This window comes from Mus caroli, chromosome 11 (assembly GCF_900094665.2).
Source record: "Mus caroli chromosome 11, CAROLI_EIJ_v1.1, whole genome shotgun sequence".
NCBI lineage: Eukaryota > Metazoa > Chordata > Mammalia > Rodentia > Muridae > Mus > Mus caroli.
In genome coordinates this window covers 85,722,074-85,744,266 of record NC_034580.1, presented here as the reverse complement: position 1 = coordinate 85,744,266, position 22,193 = coordinate 85,722,074, and the positions used below count along the sequence as shown (strand labels likewise).

General features: G+C 43.1%; 1 protein-coding gene across 2 annotated transcripts in view; it reads left to right on the top strand.

Annotated features, from left to right (window-relative positions):
- Stxbp4 (syntaxin binding protein 4) overlaps positions 1-18,593 on the top strand; it is a 152,970-nt gene extending 134,377 nt beyond the window's left edge. Inside the window, exons 17-18 of one of the 2 annotated variants that reach the window (XM_021177757.2) lie at positions 203-260; positions 14,307-18,593. In XM_021177757.2, the coding sequence (XP_021033416.1) occupies positions 203-260; positions 14,307-14,421 (173 nt within the window). In that variant the 3' untranslated portion in view covers positions 14,422-18,593. The remainder of the gene's footprint in view (positions 1-202; positions 261-14,306) is intronic. The other variant, XM_029483796.1, reaches the window with a different exon arrangement.
- Positions 18,594-22,193: the final 3,600 nt, after the last annotated feature.

Here is a 22,193-nt window from a genome sequence, read left to right as displayed (position 1 = left end):
CTGTTCAAGGCTCTATTTATTACGTTGTAAAGATGCTGAGTACCAGAGCTCATCTGAATTGTCCTAATTCCCCCTTTCGAGAAAATAATTTTGCGCAAGAAATGCACTCCAGTAATTGTCAACATAAGGGAGGTTTGTGTCCAGAAAATAAAGTTATCTTCATCATCTTATTAAATGTATTTTTGGTTTCCTTTCACTCCAGGCTTACCTTACGGGTGGGAGGAAGCTTACACAGCAGATGGAATCAAGTACTTCATCAAGTAAGTACAAGCAGCTCAACCAAGTAAGCAGTTTTGCTCACATCTGGAGAGAACCTGGAAGTTGCAGAATAATCAGCAAAACCAAGAAACCCTCTTGGAGGTTACAAAAATTAGAAACAAGAAATGAGGCCTCGCCATCTCCATGGCATGTGACTTAGATGCTGATATCAGATGTCACTGGAGGGGGTGTGAACCCTAGGAACAACTTCTAGGGAAATAGCCACAAAAACTGGAACAGAATCAATCGTGATCTGAACTTGAATGTTGCCGGAATTCACTGGCAGGATGATATCATTGTCAGTCTTGAAAAATTGATATCTAATTTAAAAATCCATTTATCACATTCTAAAACACAACCAACAGCAGTCATTACCTTTACATGCTATACAGAATATACAGGTCTTTCGTTCTATAAACAAAGTCTGGTCATTTCTGTTTCCCTGAAGTATTCCTGGACAGGGAAATGTGTAGACTGCATGCCTGATATCCTGGAACATATGTGGCCATAAGAAATGTCAGACAGTAAATAACCAAGATATAAATAGGACACTGTGAACAACCATGACCCTGATATGCTAACAGCAACCTTTAGGATATGTGTACCATCCTGGCATTTTCCATAATTTTTTAGAGAAAGGAAATCAGAGGGTTGAGTTGCTGCCAGGAAGTCCCCAGCTGCTTTACCGAGCCAGCATCAGAAGCCAGGCCTTCTGAACCAACCACCTTTTCTATTGCACTGCAGCACTGGTCTCAACCTTCCTGATGCTGTGACCCTTCAATACAGTTACTCAGGTTGTGATGACCTCCAACCATAAAGTTAGTTATGTTGCTACCTCGTAACTATAATTTTGCTAGTGTTATGGCCAGAATGTAGATATCTGATAGGCAGGATATCTGATGTTCGACCCCCAAAGAGGTCTCAACCCACAGATTGAAGACCTGTGCTAGGTTTTCACTCATAGAGACCTCGAAAGCCTGAGCAGGAGAAGACTCTCTTGTGCTGGGCTAGGCAATATTTCCCTGTGTACAGTGGGCTGTCACGTTTCTACCATGTTCTGATTAAGTCCTCTGATGTCACAACTGAGAGTTGCTTGGAGAGCTCCACGTCCCCCTGGGGTCCCTAGAAAGTCTCCTGCACATCCTTTTGGCAAATGCTGCAAAAGAAATACTCCTGCTGTCCTTTCAAACGTGTCCATGCTTTCCAAGAAATACGCAGATTTTCCTTTCCGAAACCCTGCACCTCTACATAGGTTCCTGTACCTCCCTGAACTCTAGTGTCTCTTCACCCCAGAAGAGTACTGTGACCATTGTAGAGATGCTGGTGTTAAGTACCCACCATGTGCCCTGAATCCAGGTAATGGCCAATAACTATTTACCATAGTTTTCATTACGGAAAGATATCACATCAAGAAAGTACGAAGTCGGCAGATCACCACCTTACAGAGATCACGAATTCAAAGCTTCCTATTTGTAAAATTTTAAGGAAGAATCCAAGAGATGCCTGGCAGTTTTCATGGCTTTTTTTTTCCTGTTCTGTTTGGTGGGTGATAAAGCAGAGATGCAGTTTATAGCATGAAGTCGAGAGAAGTCTTGGAATCCCATGTGTAGATCACACTCAACAGCCAACTGCTCACTTCCAGAAACATTCCCCTTCTGGAGACAAACCTACTCCTTGATACGTCTGGTTTCTGGGAGAGTTTATGCCCTATGCTGTATAGATGGTAGAAAAGGGAAACACCATATTCTAATTTGTATCCAGCCTCAGCTGGTGCTCACTGGCCAGGAGCACACTAAGTGTATTTTTCCATTCGTCACATCATTTAATCCTCTTAATAATGCGGAAGCTAATAGGCAAGATTGCATGTTGATGTCATCATGATCACGTGGTGGTGATGACGAGCTGCACCTCACCCTCAGCCATGCCTCCTGAAAGGTCTCCCAAGGAAAGTCATGACTGAAAGAAGGAAAACCGGCACTCATTAGTAACTGAGATTCTACATTCAAACGCCTTTGGAAATGTCCAAGTCTGCACCCTGTAGAGTTCTTTTCCCTAAGCTGTGCAGTCTGTCAGTATGTCCTACCTCACAGCTAAGTGGCAGGGCCTAATTAATGCTCTGTGGAAAAAGGCTACTGAGAACAGAGTTGCCTATATCATAGAATGGAACAGACCCAAATATGGCCAGCCAGAGAAATAATTTGTCCAACTGCCTGGTCTCCAGCTGAGTGAGCCATAGGCCCTTAGAAAGTAGAATGGCTTTTAGGCTGGACTTCTACTGTAATCAGTGGAGCATAAGGAGAGGAACCAAAAGTGAGATCCAGCAAGCTCTGGCCACTCCAAGGTCTAACTCAGTTCCTATGGAAGGAATCGAAAGAGTAGACATTTACCCAGTCTCTTTGGCTACACTCAGAAAACATAGCCCAAAGTCTCTTCATCAGTTCTTTGCATTGACCTTATTCATGATGTAGGAGGAAAGAGAGAGAGAGAGAGAGAGAGAGAGAGAGAGAGAGAAAACAGACTCTTTTCCAAAAGGCATGGGGTGGGAATCACTCTCACACTGCTGCAGCAGAGACTGTCAAAGAGGCTAAACTAAACTCAGCAAGGTCACCTCTGATCAAACTGCAGAGGCCAGATAGAAACACAGACACACACAGACATACACACACACACACACACACACACACACACTCAGGCTGCATCCCTCCTCCTTCCGGATTTTAAGGTTGTCTGTTGGCACATGCCAAAAAGGACATTTTAAACAGATGTTGTAGAATGTTATACTTTGTCCATTTTAAAATAACAGGTGCTTCAACGAGCAAGAAGTTATCTTCTGTAGATTAGAAGGTCAAAGAGTGAATAAGAAAATCTAATACTAATCTAGTCCCTGCCTCTTGGAAGAGCGGGCTGCTTGCCATGACTTAGGAGCTTGGCCCTGTTGAAGCAACAAGATGGGATTTATTCTTCCTGTTACGTATGTGTTATTTCTTCTTATGTGTTATGTCCCTCGCTTCTTTTAGGGGACCTAGTGAATGAAACTGTTATGAGCCCCCATCATTAGGCATATGCAGCAGGTTTTGCAGGGGTTACTAGGCTCCTCACCATAGCAGACTCAGTTAGTTGCATCTCTAGCTGACCTGGATCTGCCCATCCGTCTCTTCACCCCATTCTTTTGTCTCTGTACGGAAGCCGCCCCTTTCCTGGGGGGTTTGTTTGATGAGGATTGTAAGGCCAGAGAAGCAGACTGCTTTGAGTACTCCTCAGTGGACTTTAAATGTGGGTCTTCAGGGGTGCTCATGTGAGCGGAGGACATCCTCCTGGTGCAGGTAGCTCCAGTTGCGTAAGAAGGCCTTCTGGCTTGGGGAAACAGAGACTGATCGTTGGACCTGGAGAAACCTAGATTGTATTGCCAGTGTCTCCACATGTTAATAGCTCCTTAACATGTGCATGCTTTAATTTCCACTTAGTAAAGTCCTTGCCCCCCACCCCCATCAAAAAAAGCATTAAATGAAGCTTACCCTCTTTAGCCCCCCTCACTCTCTGACATTTTTGATGGGGGCTTCTGCATGGTCCTTAGCCACACTCAGTGATGTTCCCAGATGAGCAAAGCATGCACAAGTCTCCTGATACCATTTTCAGAAATACTGTTGTTGATTTCTTTTCATTCTTATTCCACCCCAGTCAAAAATTTTAGCCTGGGCCGCCTATGTTCATCTTTTGAGGGAGAAGTGGTTCATTTAGAGGTAGCTACTTTGTAGGCAAGAAATAGCTTCACTTAAAAGGAATGATAAAATTACTCTCCCAAGACTCTGGGGGGGGACGATGGTCTGCGTGCATATGATCCTCTGACAGAAATTGGCACCTGTCACTGCCATCCCCAAAATGCAACTGTTACATCTGAAGGAAGGCAAGCCTCGGGCAAGGGAATGACTGTGAGAGCTGCCTTGAGCATGCCCAGGCACGTACGGGTCCTTGTAGAGGATTTCTGTCCATCCACATGACCCTAATACCTCCATTGAATACTGTGTCATCTGCTATATTCTGACAAAGAGGAAGCTTGTCACCCACACATGTAAACATCACCAGAGCCAGCATTTCATACGACTGACAGACAGACTGACAGACATGTGCTTCTCTGCATATGCACATGTGCATGCAGGCATACTCACTTGCCATAAATAAATATGTAAATCTATACACACATGTTTGTATAGAAAATAGCACTGCATTCTGGGAAAGACTTTCCTACTTTCCCATAAGAAAGTTCTAGCATCCTTAAACTTAATTAATAAAATGGCCAGCACCTTAAACATGCTGTAAGATGATTATCTGAATGGATGGCCATTTTTCCACCTAAGTTCTTTTTTGTTTGGTGTTTATTTTATCGTGTAAGATAGGGTGGGGCACACGCAGGCCGCAGTGCGAGTGTGGAGACTAAAGGAAAGCTTTCCCAAGAGTCATCTCCTTCTGATTGTTTTGAGGCAGCTGACTTGATTTCTGTAGCTGTGCTTAGCAAACTTGCAGATTCTCCTGTCTCTTCCTCCCATCTTTCCATAGGAGTACTGGGATTACAGGTGTGAGCCACTGCATCGGGCTCTTATCCGTGGGTTCCAGAGACTGAACAGACTATGGGGCTTGTTGTCGGGCACGTTTATTGGAGCTTTATCCAGTGAACCCTCTCCCAGCCCCTCTGCCCAGCTTCTTTTCATCCTCGTGAAGTCACATACTATGAAATGTTTATTGACATTTTTTGTCATGACTCTACTTTAGAACTATGCATACTTTTGGTGTATGACAAAATTACTATGAGTTATGCTTGTAAAACTGAATCTATCATAAATTGGACACCGCTACCAATTGATTTCATTATATTTGTTTATCTTTATGTTGGAAGATTTGGATTCCGTGTGATCATTAGCTCTTCATTTCTGCATTTTAAATTGTCTTCAAATTTTGAAGCTTAAAATAATGTATATTTACTTTCTCAACCAGTTTCCAATTCCCAGCAGGACGAGAGTGGCGTTCCGTAGTATGTGGGACTCTCACCCTCGCCTCCTCACTCTGCTCCATCCCTGGCTTTCTCTCTGGCTCTCTCATGGATCTCTCACGGAGTTGTCATACTCTCTGTTAAAGGGCTGAGAAATGAAGCACAGCTTAGCAGGCTCCCTAGCACACTTGCAGCAGACACACTCAGGATGCTATTGGCACGATGCTCCAGTTCCTCCCCATGTCGCAGGCATTAGGGATCTAAGGATATCCTCAACAGAACAAGAGAAGAGAGACCCCGGACAGATGCTGCAGGATGTCCTCTATAACCAGTCTCAGAAGTGCATGTTCTGCCATCACATAAGTCACAGGTCGCAAGGATCAACCTGGTGCGTGTCAGAGGCAACGACTTGGGAGTGTGGATTCCAGAAATCAGGGATCACTGGGAGAGGATGCCAACCAAAAGGCACATTAAGCCGGGCGTGGTGGCGCACGCCTTTAATCCCAGCACTCGGGAGCCAGAGGCAGGCGGATTTCTGAGTTTGAGGCCAGCTTGGTCTACAAAGTGAGTTCCAGGACAGCCAGGGTTACACAGAGAAACCCTGTCTCAAAAAAACAAAAAAAAAAGGCACATTAAAATATGGTATATGCATATCTAATATATGTGCATAAGTAATATAGAAATCTTAATATCAAATGTTTGCTTTCAATACCAAATTATACTCCTGGCCACATTCACCTTTACCCACTGAGCAATCTTGCTGACCTTTATAGAATTTAAAAGGACAGAAAATACAACATGAATAATTAGGAATTCTGGTGTCTTAGATCCTAGCTGTCTTTTACAAACAGATGTTACCCGAAGTGACAATAATGCAAGGAGAAATCAAGGCGCTGGTGGAGGGAAGCAGACGGGGAGTGTGGGTTCTGGTGGGATATACGAAACTACTCATTTCTGCTTGGTAAATCCACGGCAAATTAATTCAGCTGCATTTGAGACATTGTTGAGAACTTCCCCACCCCAAGACCTCGTGAGTTGATCGGTTTGCTTCCTTTTCTGTGAGTCGGGTCATTGCCAGTGACAGACTAGTGTAGTCTGTGGCTCATTTGAAGAGAGATCAGGACAGGTTTTATGCCCCTGACTTCAGGTTCAAGGAGAATGTGTTGAGGCTTCTCGGGACTTCTGCGTGTATAACAATGAAAGCTTACAGGAAGAGCCCACAGAGACCTGAAGGGGGAAATGTGCGTCTTCTCAAATGGCTCTCCCAAACCACTTCTTCTGACAAAGCTGTGGGGCCTGCAATCAATCTGCACAGATAGGGAGGTCTTCCACCTAAGCTGAGCTGTCTGGCAGGACTCTTAATCCAAAGCTGAAGGTCAGGCCCAAACAGCCTCTGTGGTAACTGGTTAGAGGCAGGCATTACCTGGCACAGAGCAGGGCACACATGGGGACTAAAGTTCAAGTGAATGAACACTGTTGGCAAGTTGGAGAAGCCATCAAAGGGAGAAGAGGACATCTGGTAGGTGTGGATTTTAATGTTGATGCCACCACATTTGAGGGTGACATGGTAGGTCATTTCCGTCCTTCTGTAATTCTGATTCCTAGCTGAGAACAGGGAGAGTCGGAGAATTGGATGCACTCTGAGGCATGAAGCTCCTCGCAGAGTCCCTGGCACCGGGTGAGCACTGCGCAGACGTCTGGTTCCCGGGCCTGCTTCACACTGCCACTGTTTGCCAGTGAAAGTTTTAAATAACATTTGTGCAGCTGCAAATAGGAACTGGTAGCCAAAACCTACATCCATACAGCTCTCTGGCCAGCCAACAGCCCTGTGCTGGGAGCAGAACGGCTGCATTGACCACAGGCCCGAGACACCTTGCCCAGGATCAACTATAAATATCTACAAAGGGGTGTAAAGAGATACAGGAATATGAAGTTCTGGAGAAGAAATTGTCATTTAAATGAAAGACCAGCCAGCTGGCTTGGGTTGCTCAGGATGGCAAACCCCCTGAAATCAATAAAACGTCTAAATCTAGACACAGAGCAGGGAGCTCTGTGCCCACTTAGGAAAGACAGGTACAGCTTTGCCTGAAGCATGTTTTCCAGTGCCCCATTGGGGTGTTATAAGCCCATTCCCCGAGAGCACATGACTTTCTATTTTTATAGATATTTTTAGCAAGTACTGAATTTTTTTCATCAAATCTTTCTCTGCTAGGTTTGGTTGCTGTATTAGTCTGCTGGTGCTACTGTAAGGAAATGCCACAGACAAGAAGCTTAAAGAGCAGAAATGTTTCTCACAGCCCTGAGAGCCAAAGTCTAAACGCTAGACTCTAAAGTGTCAGCAGGACTGGTTTCTGACGAGGCAGCTGCTACACTCTCACCCGGTCCTGTGTGTGGTGTGTGTGTGTGTGTAGAGAGAGAGAGACAGACAGACAAATAGAGGGAGGAGGGTGGAAAGGAGGGAGAGAAGAGATCACTGTATTGTTCCTCTTATCACAAGGACACAGAGGTCCCTTCAGGCCAGTATGACCTCATCTAATCCTCATTAGCTTGCCCTGCACAGTCTCCAGAATCGTGGCTTTTGGTGAGTTTTACTAGAGCATGGCACTTTTCCCTTCACTCTCTCCTTTCCTTCTTAGGTTCTCATGACAGCAGGCAAGCACTCTGCACAGAATTACACCTCCAGCTCCTTTTACCTTTCTGTTCGACACAGGGTCTCTCTATGTTGCCCAGACTGGTCTTGAACTCATAATCTTCCTGCCTTAGCCTCCCAAATAGCTGGGATTACAGGTTCATGAAAATAGACCTGGCTGCCTTAACTTAGTTTCCATAGACCCTACTCTTGCTAATATTTGCCTAGTCTCCCTCATATTACAAAAGTTAACTTAGCTAGTGTCTTTCCCTCTGGGTGCTACTCTGCAGGAGAAGCAATCAGAGAGACCCTTGGGGTGGGAAGGCCCCAGAACCTATAACAGCCCTGTTGGTATGCAAGATGGAGCTGTGTTACAGATGTGTAGTCAATAAGAAAAAAGAGTGATTGGCACTCTACATCACAGCCCCAGCCCTGGTTCTGTGTAACACTGGAATGATCACTTTAACCCTCTATGCCTCAACTTTGTCAACTGTGAAAGAAAAGAGCAAAATATGGGTTTTTTTAAGATTTTTTAAAATGAAAAGTAAATAGGAAACATTATTAAGGGACGTTGCAGACTAGAAATTGCTTGTCTGATGTAAATCATATCCAGCTGCCTCTGACCAGAGCATCTGTTTGTGGGTTTGCTTTGTGAGATGAGATCCCTATGTAGTCTAGGCTGGCCTCGAACTCACAGTCCTCCTGTCTCAGCCTCCCACTGCTGGGATGGCAGGGATGTACCACCATGCCAACTTGAAGTCTGCATGGACTTTGTAATCTCATAGCAAGGGGGCTGCAGTGGTCTCCCTGGATCACAGCAGCACTTTGGTGAGGAATGTCAGCATTTATCTCCAAGAAAATCTCCATCTGGCAGTGGGAGCCTTTGGGGTCTAGAAACATGGATTGGGCTTATTTGATCATTTCATAGGCTGAGAAATCCTGGTGTGGTATAAAGACCTATGCAGGATCGTTCATCTTCACTGTTATCTTTGATAGCGTATATAACATTTTGTACTCTAGTTGTTAATACAAGAATCTTTTTTTTAACCAAGGATTGTATTCCTTTACAATGAATAATTAAATCTTAAAGCCTGGGATTCTAGTAACTTTACTTAGACTGCTGTCTATTTAGAAAGTAAACTCAACCCCAAATTGTTTCAATTATTATACAGCTTTATTGCTTGCCCCAAATGAATAAATAGATCTTGCAAGTCAATTGGAGTGAGACTCTTGGTAAGGGGAGCTGGGGGTGCTAATTACTTGGTGATGCCGGTGCTATTTGGATGACTCTAATCTCCCTGATAATACTCAATTTCTAGAAACACGTATAAACCAATTAGGGGAAATCCACATCATTATCACATTTGGGAATTACCTGGTCTTGTAAATAAGCTAGTGTGCCAGCCCCAGTGCTGTGACTACAGTGGGCTTCGGAGGGATTTATAGTGATGCGTCAAGCACACATTGACGCCATACACGGTGTGTGACAGCGCCTTGTTACTGCTGAGGAAGCACACAGCCTCTGTCCAGGCTTCACAAAAGCCTTTATTTTCTCAGTTGCTCACTTCACGTTTCTCATGAATTTCATAGGAAAGGATTTTTAAAAGGCATAATAGCTTTACATATATAATCTATGATCATTGAGTTAATCCTTTAATTAATTTCATTTTGCAAAGCTGAAGAGCCCTTTTCTAGAGGTCACTTAATCCATCCCAGAGTCTCTTCACATATTGCTATGGAAACCAGCCTGGATAATAAATGGATTGAACATAATGGGGAAATTCTCAGAAGTCATTAGTTGGATCTAGGTGCTGGTTCTGCCGTGTGCTGGCTGGTCCTATGACCTGAAGTAAACTATGCCATTTTCTCAGCATCGTTCCCTCCTATCAGTGACCCAGCTGATCATACTTGCAAAGGCAGCATCATTCAAAACAGCCAGGATTTAAGGCTCATGAGAGAAGCACAGAGGTCCTTTGTGTGCTGTGCTAGCCAAGTCTTAGGATTGTTTTTTAGTGTCATTGAAAGTGTGTTGACAGCAGCCTGAAGCAGCTTCAGAACCTGTGCTTCCCGACCTTAGAGGTGGTCGCCTTCAGAATCCCTTTCAGCTTCGTGGCTTTACAAATCCCTTCCTCCTATAGCGCATACCTACTTAACGCTTTTATGGGTTCTTTTCTTCTTTTAATTGCTTGTGTGTGTGTGTGTGTGTGTGTGTGTCTATGTTTTACCTCCATATGTCTGTACACCACACACCCTTGGAGGTCATAAGAAAGTTTCCTATCCCATGGTACTTGAGTTCCTGAGGTTGTGCACCCACATCCTGATGTGGGTGCTGGAAACCAAACCTAGGCCCTCTGCAAGAGCAGCGAGTGCTCCTAATCACTGAGCCAGCTCCAGCCCCTTTTATGGTTTTTTGTGATCAATTTAATTTCAGTAGAAAATAATGATGTCAGAATCAATATACAATTAGTTGAAATTGATTTGAATCATTTGGGTGGGTTTTTGGAGGATATGGAAAATGTTAAGATGTTTATTATATATTACAATAAAAATCAAGTCTAAGCCTCTATAACTTGTTTTGTAATACTTACTATTTAAGAAGAGCATTGAAATTTCATTATTGGTATATTTCACATGGCATGAAATATATTCCTAATTTACTGACTTTAATATATAAAATGTATGTATATATGTATATACTAGCTTCCTCTCCAGATACTGTCTTCCTGCTTGGCACTGATTAAAACTAACATGGACTGCAACAGATCTGCTTCCGGCGGCTTGGCGGTCACAGGACCATGCAGGATCCCTGGCTACTGAGGAGTGCCAAACCTGAGACCCAGACCCCTTCTGTCGGGCTCTGCCATTTCTAAGGTGGTGTGAGGTCTGCAGTCAGTGAGTAAGTGTGGAGTGAGAGCAGAGGAGACATATCAGCTTCTTAATGACCCCGCCTCCAGCTCTCAGAGGAAAGGCAGCATGTCCGCCCCTTCACACTGGGCTCAGAGGAGGATGCAAGCGGGGCTGGGGGACATAGACTCTGCTGGGGCAGCTGCCGTGTGGGATGGAAAACGGGGCAGTCCAACAAAGGTTACATGGCAAAGGACAGATGTACCAACTCTGTCTGGCAGTCCCATGTATAGGTGTCAGTGTCCGCAGGACATATTTTAGGCTTTATTATGTGATGATAAATGTGGATCACTGTTAAAGTTATGAATCGCTATAATATATGTTTCTTCCTTTGAAAAATTAATTATATAAGTTTTGGAACTCCTGAAACTTTTTTTCCTGTTTTTCTTTTTTCATCTTCATTACTATACAGTAATCAACATCAATCGGAGTAGGTTATCTGAAAAAAAAAAAAATAGCGACCATTAAAACAAATATTCTTACCTGGAATTTTCCTTCAGCATTTTTTACTAGTCTAATGACAGCAATTTTTCCAATATTACACACACACACAGTCAAAATGTGTTCTTTCAAATACATGTGTGTATAGATAGGTAGATTCTTGTAAGCAATTTTATAGCTGAGACCTAAAGATGTTTTAATTAATTGAATCTTAATATTTGATATCTGTTTTATATTTCATAGAAAGTGTCATAAATAGAGTAAAAATCAAATTCTAATTTGTTATCTTTAAAACAAACCTCTTTTAAGTATAAATCTTTTGCCATCATTAATACTTGTATTTTGTAGCCACTTATAAATTTCTCCAGCGCTTCGATATTACTGGGCCCTGAAACAAAATATATGAAGAAGTCTTTGCTTCTTCTTACTTTCTGATTATATGTAATATCAAAATAAAAGTTATATATTACATATATAATTATACCCCTTACATTACACTAGACATTTATTACTTTTGGTTCATTATCCTGCAACCTTGTCTTAAGCATGATAAAATAATCCAGGCAAGTCTTCCTAAATTAGCAGTGAGCATCCGCAGTGGAGAGTGAACAGGAGGACATAGTGATGTGAGAGCATCTGCAGTGGAGAGTGAACAGGAAGACATCTTTCACCATCACAGTTAAAAAGGAATTCTATAGAGCTGTTGCACTTTTTGTGCTTAAGTCGCTTTTTACTAGGGACTGTCCTTAATTTTTATTTTGAAATAATTTAGTTTGCTTCTCTTTTTGAAAGAACACAGCCAAGCGTGGTGGCGCACGCCTTTAATCTCAGCACTCGGGAGGCAGAGGCAGGCGCATTTCCGAGTCCAAGGACAGCCAAGGCTACACAGAGAAACCCTGCCTCGAAAAAAACAAAGAAAAAAAAGAAAGAACACATTTTGATCCTCTAGCTAAGAAGTAAGAAACATAAGGAGGGTAATTATAATGAGATTTAAATAATTTACTTATCATTTCCTTGCCAATAAAATAAAGCGTGTTCTCTTGGATTTTTTTTTTTAGGTAAACTCCGCAATATGTCTTTTAATTTACTACTATTATTTTTTTAAAGCAGAAAGCATTGGCAACTTAACTGCTTGATAGTTATTGATCTCCAACAACAGATCTGTCAACCATTTAGAAAAAAATAATATTAGCCTTTCAGATGACTGCTTGACTCCCCAGGCCAGATCAGATGCAGTGTCTCTGCAGAAACATTTGCCAGGGACGCTGTGTATTCAGATGAGGACATTTTATATCTCACAGCCAGGTCCATTTGTTTACCAGCCCTCTAAATTTTTCATTTTAAACTACAACATCTCCCTTTATGAACCATGAGGTCCTTATTAATTAAACAGAGTAGTCAGCTGGACTGATTTATTCTCTAGCCTCAGCTGAATAACCAAGCACACAAACCAGGGAGGAAATATTTCTAATACTAGAATGTTCTCCAGGCCAGTAAATCTAGGATTATCTCATCATACTGATTATGTCAAAGAGCATTAGCCACAGTGCTCAGTTAGACATAAAATTGAGTGGTGAACTCCAGACTGGCTCCTCTCCAGCATAACTGGCAGAGTTCCAGAGTGTCCTCACGCTAATCAAGAAGCCCAAATTATCAATAAAACACTTCTTGAATATCTACTATTTGCCTGGGCAGGCTTCAGGAGTTCTGTGTCATTGGTTCTAGGTGTTTTGTGTGGTTGTGGTGGTGGTGTTGTGTTGTTGTTGTTGTTGTTATTGCTGCTGCTGTTATTTTCAGAGATCCACTTGTAGACTGTTAAGCACCAAAAAGCATTTCTTTATTGCCTAGGTTTTATATTTGTAGTAAATAATTATTGGGATTTCATGTTTAATGTTTAAAGGTATGTCCAGGTAGGGTTTGTGTGTATGTGTGTATGTGTGTGTGTATGTGTGTGTGTATGTATGTGTGTGTATGTGTGTGTGTGTGTGTATGTATGAGTGTGTATGTGTGTGTGTATATGTGTGTGTGTCTGTGTGTGTGTCTGTGTGTGTGTGTCTGTGTGTGTATGTGTGTGTGTGTCTGTGTGTGTCTGTGTGTGTATGTCTGTGTGTGTCTGTGTGTGTATGTCTGTGTGTGTATGTGTGTGTATGTGTGTGTGTATGTGTGTGTGTCTGTGTGTGTGTGTCTGTGTGTGTGTGTTCCTTTACTAGGAAAATTAAGCTACCATCTCAGGCTTGTTTTCTGTACAGAAAAGTATACTGTGAATATAAGAGTCAAATATTATGGAATGACCTTGGAATGAGGTTGCATTTTGTCAATAAAACATCTTTATAAAGGTTATTAACGGGGACAGATTGCAAGTACCATTTTCTACTATAGGTGGTAGAGTCAGTGACTCTCTTTTTCTTAGATGTCCTGCTTTGGATTACACTGAGTTACCAATTCACCAATGTCTATGGGGTTACATAGTTAATATATCAAGAACAAGAACATCACTTGCAAAACTTGGTTTTCTTGCTTCCTGCTCTCCCCATCTGGTTAACATTATAAGGGAAGCAGTAGGTAAATTAGAGATAGTATGGGTTCAGATGGAAGGACTCTTATGGAGAAATTTCTTCTTTGGAGTAAATGTGCCCTGACTCACTAGGGAAGAGAAATGCCCTCCAGAATCATACTGTAGAATTTTTCTTGACCCAGAATTGGGTAGAGCCAAGTATTTCTCACGTAAATGACAGTGTATGCTTTGTCGTTTGCCATGGTCTTTGGAGTGGAGTGGAAAATGAACATTGGAAAGGAGGGCAGCAGACAAACTCCAGAGGTGTTGCACACAACTACACAGCCATACTCACAGACAGTGTCCTTCAGACGAGGAAACAGGAGTTTGAGGTGATACGTTCATCTTTGTTCATGGTTATAAAAGACCCTAAAACCTCTCCAAGCCTTCTTAACACTACTGGATCTGGTTCTAATTGCTTCCTGCCCCAGGGACCAACAACTGGGTAGAAGCAGGTAGTCCCCAATCCATACTTGTTCCATTAAGTAGAAAGAGAGCTGTTCACATGCTAATCTGCACCCCTTGTTCTTCTCAAGCCATGTGACACAGACCACATCCTGGATCCACCCTGTGATGAGCGTCCTGAACCTGTCCTGCGCAGAGGAAAGTGAAGAAGACTGTCCCAGAGAGCTAACAGACCCGAAAAGCTGATGGGTTTCCATGGGAAATGGAGCAGCAGAGTCCTCTGGCTTCTCAGTCCATGTCAACAACCAGACACAAGCCACCACACCCCGAGACACAGGAATCCAGCATGTGCACCAGGCAGGGTGTCAAGTTGCAAGTGTGGTATTTTCGTGTGCATGTTAAAGATCAGTTGCCACTACAGTAGTTTTTTTTTTTTTTTTTTGAAATAATCTAGTTGCATTTATTGAAGTCATTTATAGTCAGATTTTATATACATAAACCTTCTTATTTACAATTAGATCTTTATAACTCAGTATGTTAGTTCATTGTTTGGTATGACATACAATGGTTTGTATACCAACACTTCATATTGAAAAGTTATACAAACATAGCAAACTCCTTTTTATAACTCCCCCTCTCTACCCACAGCTTGGGAAAAATGTTCTGAGAAAGCAAGGGGAGGCTGCCGCACAGCTGTCCCGCTAGCTGCTGACTACAACTTGTACCAAATAGGACACCACCTAACTTATTAGGACACATCTATCATTTATAAAGTGCTTTCAAGCCAGTCAGTGGTGGTGTACACCTTTAATCCCAGCACTTGGGAGGCAGAGGCAGGCGGATTTCTGAGTTCGAGGCCAGCCTGGCCTACAAAGTGAGTTCCAGGACAGCCAGGGCTACACAGAGAAACCCTGTCTCGAAAAACAAAAAAAAAAAAAAAAATGCTTTCAAACCTCATCTTACTTAAACCAAACAGCATAGATTTTGAGCTGATCTACAGGGAAGGGAAGTTCTACTCATGGCTTCAGCTGGAGAAACAGTGGTTCAGAGAGACAGAGCACCCCATCCCAGGGATGAGACTCACACCTTATCTTCTGATTCTGTGTCCAGGCTTCTTTGTCCTGCTCCCTACAGAGGGAGATTGCAACCCAGCAGAGCATCTACAGTCTGTTGATGCAGCTGGGTCCACAGCTGTGCATTCCACAGCAGTCCAGAGGACACCTCAGAGTCATGACCCCACTCTCTTCCTTCTGCGGCCCCAACCCCCACCACCACCACCACCACCACCACCACACCAAGCAGGACACTGCTCTGTGACTTTTCAATGGGCTTTATATTTTCTAGACTAGAGACACTGGCTCATGGCCATGCTTGGGTGCCATGAGCCAGTAGGAGTATCTAAGGAGAGCTGACAGGAGAAAGGTATCTATTTAAACACTGCTGGAGCGCTTGTAAAAGGATGGAGGCCAGGAGCCAAGCAAAGCAGCGCAGCATCACTTAGGCAAGCATAGAGCTCCCAAGAACACAGTGCAAGAACCTTCACTCAGAGCCACTTTATAAGTAAGTCACGGAGTTCCTGCAGTGGAGCAGCACCTGTGTCAGCATCAGACACTAGCTCCTTACATTTTCTGCTGAGTTTTACCTGGTATATGGAATGCATATGGAGAATACACATGGGCATCGTGCTCACCCATACCTCTCTGAATACATTTAAGATGTAGGATTTAAGTTGAATGCACTTAGGATTCATGTTTTCCTTCATGAGGAAGAACATAAAGTCAAATACAGACTGACAAGGAGACTCAAACCCTAAGAACAACAGAATGGCTGGAGCAAATGTATGTCTCCTCACAGCTGTTTGGATCTTAGGATGCTTCCAGGAGCAGGGTAGGGGGAGGTGGCTTTGAGAGCAGCTGCAGAAGGAGCTGTTTCAAGTCCCAGAGAGGTGTAAACAGGCACTCACACACTTTTATAAGACAGTGTCTATGCTGTGAACCAGCACACTCCTGTTAGGAGATCATCCTCCTGCCCCGAGTTGGAGAGTGTCCTCAGTTGTTTGTAAGGGAAGCTGAGATGGGCTCCTGAAGCATGCGGTCTCTAATCTGTATGTGTGCATGTGTGTGTGGCACTCACAACCTCTCTGCTGCTTGATATCAAGTCCCTCCGTATTTCTACCAAATACATAATCAAAAAGATCTATAAAACACATAGCTCTATGTACTGAGCACTCTATAACATACATTTCAGTATACAATGAACATCTTTTGGAAGGTCTTTTGGGATAGCCACTCTCTGTGTATACCACCCTTACCTTGAGTTCACAATCCCCCTGCCTCAGCCTCCCAAGTACTGGTATTTCAGCAACAAGTACCTTCTTGAAGGTACCCAAAATGATTCCAATTTTATGAAGAAGCTGAGGTTTAGAGAGAAGTGGTCCCAAGGATCCCACCATGCCTATGTGTTGATGCTGGACCTGAGGCAAGTCTTAGACCCCAGGGCTTCCTTAAACCAGTGGGTAGAGCCTCCTGGATTTAGTCAGCCCTGCAGGACTCCAGCTTACAGTCATGAAGAACTTCCCAATTTGTAAGAAAGGGATTCTCCAGGAGAAAATAGCATTCCATCAGGTTCCTGTGTAACTGAGCATCTCATGTGAATGCAGCTAAGGAGGTTGAGCCTCTGAATTAGCTGAATCAGGTGAACACTCATTGAGAACTCCTCTTTAGTCCCTATGACCTCCAGACCCACAGATAAAGGACAGATGCTCAGAGAATCTTAAGAAGAGGACTTGTGTGAGTACTTTCCTGATGCAGACAGAACCCTGGGTTGATATTCTTTAATTTATCCCTATTACTGTCTACATCCATGGGAACTGCCTCTCCGCTGACCCAGCCACTCAAATGCTGGGCTATAGGAACGGGATGTGGTTACCTCCCTCCCAGAGCATGGTCCAGTGGCCTTGGACATCAGTTGTGCTGCAAGCCTCACTTCCTAGCGTGACAAGGGACGGCCTGGCTGTCCTCACTCATGTGTTCCCTTGGGATGCTCAGTAACTACCAGCGGTGTGAGCAGCACTCTCGTCACCAGGGCAAAGCAGAGCTACAGCTAACCATTTCAAAATAAAAATGATCTTGAAAGTCAGAATTAGTTAACTTCTAAATTTTAAAAATCATTTATTTTCCTTTCAAAAATGAGATCAAAGTTCTGTAGAAATAAATCGAGTTAGATACATAGCCCATCTAACTTTCTGGAAGCTGCCGTCACCAATATCTCAGTAAATATTTTCCCTTAAGGGTAAGCCTGCCACCCTTAAACAGCTCCCCCTTGAATTAGTATGTTGTGGTCATCTTTTCATAGCGATATACACATTCTGTTGCATTTTAAGTGTCTGCTTAAGCTATCACTTCCCAAAATATCCTTCACCAGTTGTTCAGCAACTCATTAAAGAAATCTTAAAGACACTGTACAGTCTTTCCTGTAACAGTGTCATGGCGAGCATTTGTGTATTTATTAAAACCTTTTCTTCAAGAACCCCTGCACTCAAACACGAGCGTCTGTAGAGTGAATACTTTTGAAAGCCACTGTGTCAGAGTACAAAGTTTTGTCACTGAACAAAGAGCTTCTCCATCCCTGCCTAAAAACCTGGATTTTTTTTGTTTTAAATTGGATATTTTCTTTATTTACATTTCAAATGTAAAGCTGGATGTTTTAATCATTGGGTTTTATCATCTCTTTAGCATCAGAGACTGGCTTGCTGTGTGGGGCAGAGTCTGGCAGTGACTAATTCAGTGTTCCGCACATGGCATTCCTCTCAGTGCGCTCTACTTTACATGTAATGATAAGGACTTGCTTCTAAATTAGCAGAGAGAGCAGAGGCATGCATACAGTGCACGCACCATTTCTCCATCTGTGGAACAGTGGCATACGTCCCTGTGCCCACACAAGGCAACTCAGCATGCATCACCTGAGCACCTACTAAGTGCCTGACCATGCAAAGTATTAAAATTGTGAACAGTACAAATTTCAAAGTCAAAGAGTTCAATGTCTTAATATTTCTACACACACACACACACACACACACACTCAAACACCAACGATTGGTTTTCTGTACAGGATAAGAATTTAAGGATTTATTTCCTAAGAACTCCTTAAATTTGAATAATTATGGAAAATATTAACCCCCCCACACACACACACCTTGGCTAGAAATGGAGAAGAAGGAACGTGCTGGAAGAAGAGGCTATCCAATAACAAATGAAAGGCAGCTGTCAAAATAGACTCAAACAGCACACTCATAAACTGCTTGCGCAATCAGAAAATATTATCCTTTTTCTAGGGAGAAATAGGACATTTCTCTACGGTAAGCAAAATGTAACTTTTTGAAGGGTCAACACTCTTGACATTTTTATGATACTCATACAGACAGAACTGAACAAACATTAATACAGCTTTCACAGTCTTGGGTATAATTTTCAAGATGATGAAAAGCACAGACTATGCCTGTGGAACTTAAAGAATTAAACAGAATGCGCCTGTAGAACATGACTTTAGAAGTGTAAAACTCAAGATGTTCTAATATCATGTATCAGTAAAATGATTTATAAATGATTTTATAAATACTAAACACTGTGCTAGATTTTCTTTTCTTCAGCCACCCTCTCCCTCTGCCCTGCCGTGTGTGTGTGTGAACATTGTGTGTGTGAACATTGTGTGTGTGTGTGTGTGTGTGTGTGTGTGTGTGTGTGTGTGTGTGAACATATAGGGGCCAGAGATGCCCTCTGCACCTGGAGCTTGTAGATCTGGCTGGCCAGCAAGCCCCAGTGATCCTCCTGCCTCTGCTTCTCTAGCACTGGGATTGCAAACATGTTGTGCCTTTTCACATGGATTCTGAGAGACTGAACTCCGGTCTTCCTGCTTCCTCTTCTCTGAACTAGTCATCGCCACAGCTCTTTCATCTGACCTTTCAGTTTCAGTGTCACATGACCTTTTATGAATTTTAAGTTTGATTTTTATTCTTTCAAGGTGGATTGTAAAGTAAGGTTAGAAGCTGTGTCAAAAGCACTCCTAGGGAAAGAGCAATTAAGAGTATATAACTGCCCTAACAGGACCAGAGTTGGGTTCCCATACCCACATCAGGTGGCTCACAACCACATTTAACTCCAGCTCCAGAGTGATTGGGTACCTCTGGGCTCTGTGGGTATCTGCATTCACATGCACAAAGATACATACATACATGTGTGTCTGTGTATGTCTGTATATATACACATATATATATATACATACATATATATATATATATATGATTAAAAATAAAATAAAACCTTATGAATCAGATACCTCCCTTGTTCCTAATCCCTCTGCACCAAATTCCTCTCTGGCCCCTCGCCCTGCTTCTTCATTTCATGCCATTCATCTGTTTGGCATGATGTTTCGTTGTCTTCTTTGGAAATGGAGGTATTAGTGGTCCAAGCTCCATGGGGGCAGGAACTTAGCCTATCTTAGTCACCTTTAGAATGTAGCACAGTGCCTGTCATATATTAGATGTCCACCTTGTGTTTGCTAAATAGTATGTATCACCATCCGTCGCTAAGGCATGGTTTCCAGGGTAGCTCTCAGCCTTTTCTGTTCATTTTATTCACTGAAGCACCAAGTACCACACACTTGGTTAAGCATTAGGGAGGTAATGCAAGACACATGTGACTGCAGCCATCCTGTCATTTGCATTTTATGCAAAGCACGTATAACTGAAGTTAACCAAAGCTTTTCCACTTATCCTCCCCCCACCCCAGTCATCACATAATTAAACAACTAGTCCCACCAACATTCATTGCCTCAAGAAAGGATGTAAGAAAACAGACACAAGTATGGAGCTTTAAAGGATACAAATTTAGCTAGCTGGGAGGATGGAAAGGATGTGGGTATGTTCCAAAGCAGATGTGAGAGCACTGTACAATGAAGCCTGGGGCATTACTTGCTTCTAGCTGGGAAAAACTTCACCTCCCTGGGTGTGAGGGAAAAAATAGTCAGGAGTGGGGTTCAGAGAGGGACACCTAGACTTCACCCTCTATGCAAAACATGCCAGGAATAATGAAACCCCACTGGTGTCTCTTAGCTTAAAGAGTAGAAGAAAACTGTTTCTCACTGTCTTCTTTGAAGTGATAGTGTGATGTGTCTGGGCACATGAAGACCCAGACCTGAGTAAGCTCCTCCTGAATGGTTTTCCATGAACTCAAAAAGATAACGGGAGCAGCAAACACTGCATCTGGATGAGCTCCATGTCGCCCAAGCTACATGGCCTCTCAGTGAAAGCCACTTTGTTCCAAAGAAGCCCTTAACCTGCCATGGGTGTCTGTGTCCCTCCGCCAATGTGATGGTGGTGTAGGAGGTGGGTGGAGCATCTAAGAAGTAATTGGTCCAGGAGGACCTCACTAATGGGATGAATGATGCTATAAACAAAGATTCTTCCTTGTTGTAAGAAGGCGCCATCTTTGACTCACCAGACACTGAATCTGAAGGCAGCTAGGTCTTAGGCACCCCAGCCTTTAGAACAATAAACAACACATTTATATTGATTGTAAATTTCCCAACCATAATAAACTAGGATACTCCCACAGGATTTAGCAACCAAAGAGGAAAGAACAGAGTTAAACAAGCCCAGTGTCAGTCAGGACCATCCTTCTCTAGCCCTGTTTCCTTCACTTACTCATGTCTGCTGGGGAGACAGCACAGTTTCTGTCACTTGGTAGGTGTTCAATCCATATGGAGCGCCATTTTGGATGGCTCTGCCTGTTCACCAGGTAGTGATTTTTATGTAAAGTGAATTATAAATAAAAAAAGAAGATAATTACTTGCAGAACATTTCTTAATTATATTCCCATTTCTCTGGTCCATAGAAACACTATTTTTCTTTATTTTTTTAGCTCTTTCTTATTTTGTTTCTGTCTTCCTGTTTATCACACCAGTCACCATGAACCTACCCATCACACCCCTCAGAGTTATTTCTCTAAAGCACAGATGGGATTCTCCTACCCACTTGATCTGCTCCACTGCACCCCTGGCATCCACTCACTTTCTGTACTCTTGATTTCTTTTTCTCTCTCCAATCTAATTTCTTCTCTACAAAACTCAAGTGTCCTGCTGTAATCTGGGAAGTTTCTCCTACCTCATTTCGTCATCAAATTCCTTGTCATTTTATTTTGAGACTATTCATTTATCCTATGACATAGGAGCACACCCACGTGCTTGTACAGAGCCCGGAGGAGAACATAGAGTGTCCTGCTCTAGCACGTTCTGACCTACTTCCTTGAGACGGGCTCTTTCACTGAACCTGAACAGCAAGCTGTTTCAGCTTGACTGGCTGGCCAGCCAGCGCGGAGGATCCTTGCTGTACATAGAGGCACTCACAAGGCCATACATGATTTTCTTTTTCAACGGTGCTGACAACATTGAACTCAGATCATCGTAATTGTGCAGCAAGAACTGGTACTTACTGAGTCATCTCCCTAGCCCCAAGGCTCTGGTACTATTCCATTCATTCTCTGAAGACTTTGATAGATGCCTGCCCACTCCTCTTTCTCCTTCTCTTTCTCCTTTCCCTCTTCCTCCTCCTCCCCTCCTCCCCCTCCTCCTCCCCCTTTTCCTCCTCCTCCTCTCTACCCCTCTTCCTCCCTCCTCCTCTCTACCCCCTCTTCCTCCCCCATCCTCCTCCACCTGCTCCCAGCATCAGATTTATCACTATGCCATCACCATGCTTTTACTGCCATGTATAGCTAATCTCACCCAAGAATGTTGGAGCAAGAAATCCAGCTCAGGAGAAGCACCCATAAGCCAGAGAAGTGACTCAGGGTCAGTGACTTACTTTGCTCTAAGCAGCAAAGTTGCTGGATCTTAGAACTTGGTTCTACCTCTGCTTTGTACTTCATGTGTTCATAAAAGTCCCAACTCTGGTGACAGTCTCTCTCTATGGCTGTTCCAATCAATATCAGCAACTGAATGAATAACTCAGTAGGAGACAAGATGTA